The sequence below is a fragment of the Petromyzon marinus genome, chromosome 41 (genome assembly GCF_048934315.1).
Source record: "Petromyzon marinus isolate PM22_M1 ecotype Great Lakes invasive population chromosome 41, UKy_Petmar_22M1.pri1.0, whole genome shotgun sequence".
NCBI lineage: Eukaryota > Metazoa > Chordata > Hyperoartia > Petromyzontiformes > Petromyzontidae > Petromyzon > Petromyzon marinus.
The window spans coordinates 4,738,994-4,749,594 of record NC_133707.1 but is presented as its reverse complement, the minus strand read 5'-3'; the positions used below and the strand labels follow the sequence as shown (position 1 = coordinate 4,749,594).

The 10,601-nt window shown below is 50.0% G+C and overlaps 1 protein-coding gene across 3 annotated transcripts in view; it reads right to left on the bottom strand.

Moving 5' to 3' along the window:
* The window catches only part of RUFY2 (RUN and FYVE domain containing 2), a 28,198-nt gene that overhangs the window by 4,729 nt on the left and 12,868 nt on the right, over positions 1–10,601 (bottom strand). Inside the window, exons 9-18 of one of the 3 annotated variants that reach the window (XM_032969060.2) lie at positions 9,214–9,283; positions 8,843–8,944; positions 8,494–8,610; positions 6,212–6,379; positions 5,292–5,389; positions 4,973–5,092; positions 4,184–4,313; positions 1,240–1,334; positions 487–535; positions 188–265 (exon numbers count right to left, since the gene is read on the bottom strand). In XM_032969060.2, coding sequence (XP_032824951.2) covers positions 188–265; positions 487–535; positions 1,240–1,334; positions 4,184–4,313; positions 4,973–5,092; positions 5,292–5,389; positions 6,212–6,379; positions 8,494–8,610; positions 8,843–8,944; positions 9,214–9,283 — 1,027 coding nt within the window. Of the gene's footprint in view, positions 1–187; positions 266–486; positions 536–1,230; positions 1,335–4,183; positions 4,314–4,972; positions 5,093–5,291; positions 5,390–6,211; positions 6,380–8,493; positions 8,611–8,842; positions 8,945–9,213; positions 9,284–10,601 lie in introns of all 3 variants that reach the window. The other 2 variants (XM_032969061.2, XM_032969059.2) reach the window with 2 other exon arrangements.

Genomic DNA, 10,601 nt, shown 5'->3' with positions numbered 1-10,601 from the left:
TCGTAAAAATGTGCCAGAATAATATAAAAAGCCTCCTTTCAATCCACTGCTGCAGGAGGGCAGGTCTGTGGGAGTTATTTGACCAAACGAAACCACCGCACTAGTAAAGCATGGGTCGGTGAAGGAAAGGGGGAGACGGCCTGGAACCGGTTCCGATCTAATGCCCCGCACCGTAAGAATGATTTACCTTGCGCCGAGAGATGGAGAATTCCTTTTCGCAGAGCTTGCAGTTCGTGGCGTCCTGGTCCTTCAGCCACACCTGACCCTGAAACAATTAAAGTCGCATGCCTACATCGGTACGTCCTTGTTCGATAATCGGCCCGTCCCAAAAAACTCCCCATGTAGCCATTCACCCCTCCCGATGTTGGCATTCACGAATCAATGCGGATACATCGTCAGCAAGGAATATCAATTACGAAAAAATACTTCTTGAAAGGGCGATCCTGATCTGTCATTAAAGGACCCTGTGAGGTGAGATCGACTCACCTGAAGTGCCTTGTTAACCTCCTTGATGTCTTCCATCTTCAACTTTGATCTAAACGTGAAGTTTACGGGAAAAGGCAGAGCGGCGAGACGCGTTACAACCGGGCAGAATATTCGCGGTTACTTTAGACGGCGAGCTTACAAGAGTGCAGATAACGTTGCCTGGTTTCTTAGATTTGAATGTACAAATCTTACTCGCTGTGGCCTGGCACGGGCAGCCTGTAACGTAGTTTGCAAAAACCAACGTTTTAAGTTCGCTGGCGGGAAGTTCCTTTGAAAGTGTGTGCATACGTGTGCGGTAGTGTAGCAGTTAGCACGCTGAACTGCGCTACGAACCCGGCGACCAGAGTTCGATTCCCGCTCACGGCCAACACCAGTGACGATTATCGGAACCAGTCCTGGGCCTCCCCTAAGTCGACTCTGCCTCAATTGAGTACATGGTGAGTTGTGTAGTAAACATCGCCACTCGGAAAACAAAGGCGGCCAGGCGTGGTGTTGACCACCGAGCCCATCGTGTGCCGTGCCGGGCTTCATGGGTCCTCATTAACAGCGCTTGCCTTAACAGTCTGTTAAGGCTATATGGGGGATCTTTGTCTTTTATGTCATGTATGCGTACAATATGTGCATGTGTACAATATGTGTACATGATTGCGTGTGTATGTACCGAAGTGTATGTGCTATGCATGCGTGTGCGTATGCGCGCGGGCTCCGATGGTGCGAGCTGGCGTCGTGTCGGCGTGAACTCGCCCGTCGTACTCGCTCAGCTTTCCTCCGAGCTCCTGCAGGGTCTGCTCCTGCTCGTCCAACGCGCCCTTGAGCCTCCGGTTCTCCTCCTGGCTCCTCTGCAGCTCCTGGGAGAGGGCAGAGGGTGAGAATCGGGAGAGCCTGAAGGGCGGCGGCGGCGGCTACGCACGCGACCACTCGTTTGCTGCCGCCAGCTTTGTGGAGGGAGCAAGGGTTGGTCGATCGCACAATTGTGGTGCCATATTCTGGCTTGTCAAAAGGTGGGACAGTGAAATGTGACTCCACCTGCTCCATCTGTATGGGATAGAGTGTTTCCCCCTCGCACGAATAGGTTTTTTCAGGATCTCCCGTTTCTGTCCATGTGTAAACACCCTTCATATAGAGGGAATCACAGAGCTTGGGAAATTGTTGGAGTCGGCTCGCCGCTTGGCTGTCTTCCCCGCTTGTCTGCGGTTCTTCGCACCTCCAAGCCATTCTCTCTTACGAGTTGAAATTACAGCGAGTAGAGACGGCCAAAAGCAAGACACGGGATGCGGCATTCACTGTGATTCGGCCACGAACGGGGAGCAGCTCAAGGAAGATTGTGGCTCACTTTTATTTTGGAGTTTTTCACAAATGAGGCAGAAAACTATACAAATACCGTGTGCATCACAACTCTAAATTGTTGTTTTAAATTGTGCTCAAAGAGTTGTCTCCTCACTAGCTGGGGTCTTGTGAAGTTGGAGGAAGATGGAGCCACAGATCGACTCAAGAGAGAACGTGGAGAGCTACGCAGTCACATGGAGCGACACAACCGGATACGGTGGAGGTGCACTGAAACACAACACGGAAACAGAAATGGAGATACAGGCGTGACAGCGACACAAAGACACTGAGAGATTACACAGAGTGTGACGCGATCATGTGCGCAGTCACACGAGAGACACGGGGAGATTCAGGTGGACAGTGGACGTACAACACAGGCAGATGGAGAGATGCGAACACAAAGATAAAAAAAATACAAGTAAATATATGCAGAGATAGACGAGACAAGAATGTGATACATAGATGCACAGAGACAATCAAAAGGGCAATACACAGAGATACAGTGAGGGAAAAAAGTATTTGATCCCCTGCTGATTTTGTACGTTTGCCCACTGACAAAGAAATGATCAGTCTATAATTTTAATGGTAGGTTTATTTGAACAGTGAGAGACAGAATAATAAAAAAAAATCCAGAAAAACGCATGTCAAAAATGTTATGAATTGATTTGCATTTAAATAAGGGAAATAAGTATTTGACCCCTCTGCAAAACATGACTTAGTGCTTGGTGGAAAAACCCTTGTTGGCAATCACAGAGGTCAGACGTTTCTTGTAGTTAGCCACCAGGTTTGCACACATCTCAGGAGGGATTTTGTCCCACTCCTCTTTGCAGATCTTCTCCAAGTCATTAAGGTTTTGAGGCTGACGTTTGGCAACTCGAACCTTCAGCTCCCTCCACAGATTTTCTATGGGATTAAGGTCTGGAGACTGGCTAGGCCACTCCAGGACCTTAATGTGCTTCTTCTTGAGCCACTCCTTTGTTGCCTTGGCCGTGTGTTTTGGGTCGTTGTCAAGCTGGAATACCCATCCACGACTCATTTTCAATGCCCTGGCTGAGGGAAGGAGGTTCTCACCAAAGATTTGACGGTACATGGCCCCGTCCATCGTCCCTTTGACATGGTGAAGTTGTCCTGTCCCCTTAGCAGAAAAACACCCCCAAAGCATAATGTTTCCACCTCCATGTTTGACGGTGGGGATGGTGTTCTTGGGGTCATAGGCAGCATTCCTCCTCCTTCAAACACGGCGAGTTGAGTTGATGCCAAAGAGCTCCATTTTGGTCTCATCTGACCACAACACTTTCACCCAGTTGTCCTCCGAATCATTCAGATGTTCATTGACAAACTTCAGACGGGCATGTATATGTGCTTTCTTAAGCAGGGGGACCTTGCGGGCGCTGCAGGATTTCAGTCCTTCACGGCGTAGTGTATTACCAATTGTTTTCTTGGTGACTATGGTCCCAGCTGCCTTGAGATCATTGAAAATATCCTCCCATGTAGTTCTGGGCTGATTCCTCACAGTTCTCATGATCATTGCAACTCCACGAGGTGAGATCTTGCATGGAGCCCCAGGCCGAGGGAGATTGACAGTTCTTTCGTGTTTCTTACATTTGCAAATAATCGCACCAACTGTTGTGACCTTCTCACCAAGCTGCTTGGTAATTGTCTTGTAGCCCATTCCAGCCTTGTGTAGGTCTACAATCTTGTCCCTGACATCCTTGAAGAGCTCTTTGGTCTTGGCCATGGTGAAGAGTTTGGAATCTGATTGATTGCTTCTGTGGACAGGTGCCTTTTATACTGGTAACAAGCTGAGATTAGGAGCACTCCCTTTAAGAGTGTGCTCCTAATCTCAGCTCGTTACCTGTATAAAAGACACCTGGGAGCCAGAAATCTTTCTGATTGAGAGGGGGTCAAATACTTATTTCCCTCATTAAAATGCAAATCAATTTATAACATTTTTGACATGCGTTTTTCTGGACTTTTTGTTGTTATTCTGTCTCTCACTGTTCAAATAAACCTACCATTAAAATTATAGACTGCTCATTTATTCGTCAGTGGGCAAACGTACAAAAATCAGCAGGGGATCAAATACTTTTTTCCCCTCACCGTATGTTTTGGTCAATACCAGTTGGCGAAAGGGTGGGAGAACACCGCAGAACCCGGAAGAAACCCGTGCAGAAAAGGGGTCGAGCGCATACAAACTGCACACAGAATAAGGGCACCCACCCCCCCCCCCCACCCAGTTGGGAATGAAACCATGGCCCACCCTGCCGATTAACGACAGCCGCGCGCGTCTTCCCATTCACGACGGCCGCACGACGGCGGAGCGCTCCGGCCGCGTCCTCGCCGCGTGGCCGGTGCCCGGCGGGGGCGGCACCTGCTTGACGCCCTGCAAGGTTCGCAGCTCGGCCTGCAGCGTCGCCGCGGCCTCCTTCTCCCGCTGGAGCTCCTTCTGCAGGGCCTGCCGCCACTCGCGCTCGATCTTGAGGTCGGCCTCCAACTGGGCCCTGGCCGGCGGCGGAGCGAGAGGGTGGGTGGGAAGGGGCGACGGCAGCAGAGCGAGGAGGAGGTGGGGGTGGTTTTAGGGCGCCACGGTGGCGAGATGTTAATTGCCTTGCCTGGTTTACAGGAGGCTGTGGGTTCGATCCAGACCCTGACACCTGTATATTTGGAGTCTACGTGTCTCAGTCCCCCGTGGTCACGTGGATTTTTCTCCAGGTCGTCCGGTTTTTCCCTCCACATTTAGAATCAACATCAAGCGTTTAGAGCATGTGGCTGCTATACATTATCACATGATAAGCCACTTCGTTGAGCTATCATTTGTGATCGCCAGGTTGCTTATGAAAAACAGCTATATAGCTCAGTGGGCGTTACGTAGTATAATAAAATAGTCGACAGTTTAATTCAGGGGTCAGTGAATTGGTTAAAAAAGAGATGTCCGAATGTACACGCGAGTGTAGCGGTTAGCACGCTGCGCTACGAACCCGGCGACCCAAGTACGATTCCCGCTGATGGCCAAAACAAGTGACGATTATCTGAACCGGTCATGGGCCTCCTCCCCTAGGTCGACTCCCACCCCATGGTGTGCCGTTCTGGCCTTCATAGGTGCTTGCCCCAATAGTCTGTTAAGGCTATACGGGGATCTTTGTATGTTGGCACTGCTCACCGCTGCTTGTCTCTCTCATCCAACTGTCTCTGCAGGCCTCCGATCTTCTCTCCGAAGTCCTGCCGGAACCTCCGCCCATCCTCCTCTGCCGTCTGTCTCTCCCGCTCACTCTGACGCAGCCTGCGGCGGGCGGTAGGGGGAGGTTCGCCAATCACTCACGGGGGTTTCAAGTCCATCGGACGAAGCAAAACGACAGGAGTAGGTTCACATACGGGGTGGGGATGGTCAGTGGTGGGGGTCTGACATGGTGCCCTGGTCCAACGCATTATATGCGGGCCCCTGGACCTGTGACACTTCGTCCCGCTCTGACACCACTCACTTCTGCTCCAGCTGTTTGACGGTCGCGGTCATTTGTCCGTTCCTCTCCTCCAGACCACGGACGCCTTCCATCTTCTGCTTGAGCAGCGTCTCCGCACTCTGCGGTGCAAAGGGAATGGGCGGTCGGGCGGTCAGCCACCATCGATAATCCAAATAACCCTGAACGCGTTAGCTCCCGTCAGATCTCGGACCCTAAGCAGATTTCAGCCTGGTCGATGCTTGGATATGAGACAACCTGGGATAACCCAGGTGTTACTGAGGCTCGGCCGGTTGCAAGATGACAAGTGTGTGCAGGCTGGGAACAAACAAGAGTAATAATAGGCACTCTTCTGTCTGAGGAGTTTCTTATTCAATTTGAAATGTTAAGAATTGTTTACAGCACGTGATGAACAGCCGTGCGCCTGCCATGCTGCACGTGAGACGTGGAGGAGCGAGCAAGCGAGAGGGTTAGCGAGCAAGAGTGTGAGCGGGCGACAGCGTCAGCGAGCAGGTGAGGGCGTGAGCGAGCGAGAGATTTCGGGAACGAACGAACAAGAGCGTGAGCTAACGAGAGCGTGAGACGGCACTTGAGAGAGCGAGTGAGAGCGTGAGACAGCGAGCAAAAGCAATTCGGGAGCGAGCGAGAGCATGACCGGGCATTTAGGAGTGAGCGAGAGCGTGAGTGAGCGAGCGAGAGCGTGCATTTAGGAGTGAGCGAGAGCGAGAACGAGCGAGCGAGAGCGTGAGCGGGCATTCAGGAGTGAGCGAGAGCGTGAGTGAGCGAGCGAGAGCAGGCATTTAGGAGTGAGTGAGAGCGTGAGTGAGCGAGCGAGAGCATGACCGGGCATTTAGGAGCGAGCGAGAGCGTGAGTGAGCGAGCGAGCGAGCGAGAGCGTGAGCGGGCATTTAGGAGTGAGCAAGAGCGCGAGTGAGCGAGCATGCCTGCGCTTTGTGCGAGATGTCCATGTTGATGTCCTTGACCTCCTGCAGCTGTTCGCGCAGCGAAACGAGGGCGTCCTGCTTCTCGTGCACGTCCTTCTCCAGCAGACGCATGGCCATCTCCATCTCCTGCTTCATGGAGATCTGGAGCTCCAACTCGTTCTCCACCTCCTGTCGACGACAAAGACAAAGACCCCCCGTATAGCCTTAACAGACTGTTGGGGCAAGCACATATGAAGGCCTGCACCGTAGACGAGCGAGTGGGTGGCCAGCACCAAGCCCTTTGTCTCCCCAGTGGTGATGTTTACACATCGCACCAGGTACTCATTTGAGGCCGACTCAACCTAGGGGAGGCCCAGGACCGGTTCAAATAATCGTCACTGGTGTTTTAGGCTGCGAGCGGGAATTGAACTCTGGTCGCCGGGTTTTTAGTGCAGCTTGCTAACTGCTACACTACTGCTCCCTACAGATGACACACACAAGTTGCAGCAGCGAGCACCTGGGTTCGTAAAAATCCTGAAATCATGAGAATTAAGCCGTTGGGGAAAGGGGGGGTTTGTGTTGGGGTGAGCAGTTACACGATCGGGTTTTGTGCGTCTGTAATAGAAGTTTTTTCGGTTCAGATCGCGTAAATATGTGTCGTTAAACCCGACACCACCCAACACAACCAATTAGTGAGGTTTGTCACGTAAACAAAACGTGTCAATTTCAGTTTCATTCATTTGGTATAGCCCTGTGAGCCAATCGGCTCTTGAATCGGGTGCAACCGCAACAAACAAAAAACCAAAACATGAACAAGAAAACATCTTAAAGTGACTATGTGCAAACAGAAAAATCCGGGAAAAAACTGCAAAGTCTTCCAGAAAAAAAGCACCGTACACCAACGCTGTGCAAAAATCCCAGTGGGATGCAAGTCAAACAACAACAACAACCACCACAAGGCAACTTAGATTAAAGCCATCATTCTAACTCCGTACTACAACAAACATGGCCAAGCCAAAAAACTTTTCGAAATCAACAAACTAAAGCCATAAGCAATGTAACAGTGATCATAGGAACTGTGACCGAAATTTCACAATAAACTACATAAACAACATGTACCACCAAACCCTGCAGCCATATCTGGCTGCATGAGTCACTCCACAACAGCAGGAGCATCAGTAGGAGTATCAACATTTTTAAAATGTACCTTTACAGATCAGCACACTAAATCAAAACACAAGATCATACGTTGCAGCGGTCATCCGGAATGAAAACATTTGATTTTAGGCCACTGAATAGCGGTGGCAGCTAAGGGTGTACAATTCCTCTAGAGCAGTTTTGAGTGGATATCTCATAGGTCGTAATTCAAGTTGAAGTTTATTGGCAATTACATTCTAGACTCTGGGGGACTCAATAGCAAAGGCCCTTCCTCCAGTATTTGTACGGCAATAGGGAATGTGAAGCTGGTAAATGAGTGAAGTCCTTAGGTCACATTTGTTCTTCGAAACAGAGGAGATCCAGCAGGTAGTCTGCGGATTTTTTTGTAAGTACATCGTGAATAAATAAGATCTGGTGCATAAGCCGTCGAACATTAAGAGATGTTACGTTTGACCCAATGTAGAGATAACAGTGGTGAGTCCTATATGGGCAGTTCAATGCAAATCTTAGGGCCGAGTGATAAATTGAGTCAAGCTTCTTCAGTACAGTGCTGGGGGCTGATTTATATACGATGTCACAGTAATCAAGTAGAGGCAGTATGGTAGCTTTTATAAATTCCAAACGGAACATAGGGGGGAAGCAATGTGATCTTCAAATTTTAGTTTTGAATCCAGGATGACCCCAAAATTCGTTACTAGTACAGCACACCGATGTGTTGGAGAGTAAACCCACAACATTTAGAATTCGAGTATGACGTTTCGCCGGTAATTACAACCAACATCATCAGGCAGACAGCCAGGGATAGATGTGATGTCGTCACTCGTGAGCCAATCAGGTGCGAAGGCCTGAGATGGGGGGAGTTAATGAATGCATATCAATTACAATGGCTATCCATTACCGGTTAGGCATAGGGTAATCTACATACATTATGCATGCACACCATGCCTGTACATGCTGCCGTTTTTGGGTGGAAGAAATCGCAATACCTCCTATTGTCTGCTCACAGTTAATCACCATCGACGTATGGTGACCTGTATAGGCAGGCAGTTAAAAACAGTGTATTACTTGAGCACTAAGCCTGTCAGTTATCAGAACGGTAAAAAAATTTTTTTAATTTCTCTCAATGTCTGCGCACGCGCAAGTACCAGGCGCAGCTGGGACTCCTCGCGAAGCTGCTTGCGAGCCTCGCTGTACAGCTCGTCCAGACCCTGGCGCGAGTGCCGGTACGTCTGCAGCTCCGTGTCCATGTCCACTCGTACTGCCTGCCCGCACACACACACGCAAGCGGCGTCTCCGTAAGTACAAGCACGCGGTGCACAGACTGATAAGCATGTAAAAAGATCCTCCGCGCAGGTGGCGTACACCATTGGGGCAAGCGCTATTTTTGCAGAATGCTCATACTTGTAACGACACCGTTTTCGAGTTACAAAGCGAAACGACGGACAAATGCGAAACATCTTTCAATGGACCAATCGTATTCGTGCGACGGCGTGCCTCCATTTTGCGGTGCGTGCTCTCCACGAGCGTGGCGTTCTCCGAGCGCAGCTTCTCCGCCTCGGTCCTCAGCTCCGACTCGTTACGCTTCACCGCGGCGAGCTGTCGCGCAGCACGCGTCCCACAGGGCACATGGCACAAGCGGCACACATGGCACACGTGGCATGCGTCCCACAGGTCACATGGCACAAGCAGCAACGTGTCACGCGTGTCACGCGCAGCACGTTTCAAGCAGGGTACATGCCACACGCGGCACACATCACACGCGGCACAAGCAGCATGCGTCACAAGCAGCACACCCCACGTGCTGGGCAGTACACACGGGGGGGGGGGGGGGGGAAGCCGGCGCGGCTGCCGTTACGATGACTCACCTCCTCCACCATGGTCTTGTTGACTTTCTCCAGGATTTCCACTTTCAACTGCAGGTTTCCCAAGGAGACGCTGAACAAAAGTGAGATTGTGACCACGGTGGATTTTTATTTCATCCCAACGCGCAAAACCTCCTGCCCCATCTCGACTTGAAGGAAGATGCAACTCTTATCTTGTCGTGATGATTAAAACAAAAATGCTACGATGTATAGCCCTTACTTATGTGGTACGCATTAACAAGAGCCTTGCATTTTAACTGCGATGACTCTATTCTTTGGGTCTTTCGGTAAAGTTACGTAGATAGAGAATAGGGTTTTCCCCTTTTTTCCTGGCAACAAAACAGGTGTTAAGTTGTTAAAACACCAAACTGAAACCTTTTACAAGGAACCATTTCTGCATTAACCACAATACTTGTGGTCAGAATGCAAACAAAAAACACTCTGACAATATATGCATTGTCTTTGAAACTGATTGGTCCACACCAGAGACAGCTTTCTTTTGAGCCTCGTTTCAAACGGTGTTAGACCAGAGGATGCCAAGAGGCGTCCTCTGAAAAAAGGGGAAAAACCTATTCTCATATTTTGACACTGGCAAAAGAGGTCCCCTGATGTCCATTATGTAGATAGGTTCAAAGAAAATAACCTATCTACATGACTTTACAGAAAGACCCAAAGAATATAAATCCTGTAGTCACGAAAGCTTTAAGTTGCGATGATACTGTTGGACTAATAAAGACTTGGTCTTTAAGTCCGATAGTTTCTGAATGAGAATCTTTCAAAAACGTACAAAATTACAACAACAAAAAACCAACACAATCTAGTTTAGAGCTGCAAATTACCAAACGGCCCTGCACAGGCCCAAGGGACCATGTGACTGCCCTGAAGACCATGTGACCACTCCCTCACTGCAAGCGTGCGTCTGTTTTTCCGTCGTGCAAACTCAAGCGGTGCTGCAAACATTGCCGCGTGTATGATTACGCAAGTGGGGGTGGTGGCGCGCAGGTTGGGCACTGGGATACTAAGAGTCGGGATCCCAAACTACGGTTCCATTGAGGCCGAGTGATATCTAAAGTGGTCCCAGGACCAACCCCCCGCCTCCCCCCCCACCTCACTTCACCCACCAAGGGCCCCCCCTACCCCCCGCCCCACCCCCCCTTCCGACTTCATCAACCCGCCGAGTTACCCGCAAGTGACTCAATTGGGATTATGCAAAGCAATCACCGCTCCACAGAAACATGCGCTTCGAGTATTTTGCCTGCGATACATTTCCATGCGATGATAAGCCGCTTCGTTGCGCTATCATTTGTGGCCGGGTCGCTTCTGAAAAAGAGCTACGTAGCTCAGTGGGCCTTACCTGGAAAACTAAAAAAAAATGTTTAATTTCGTACTTG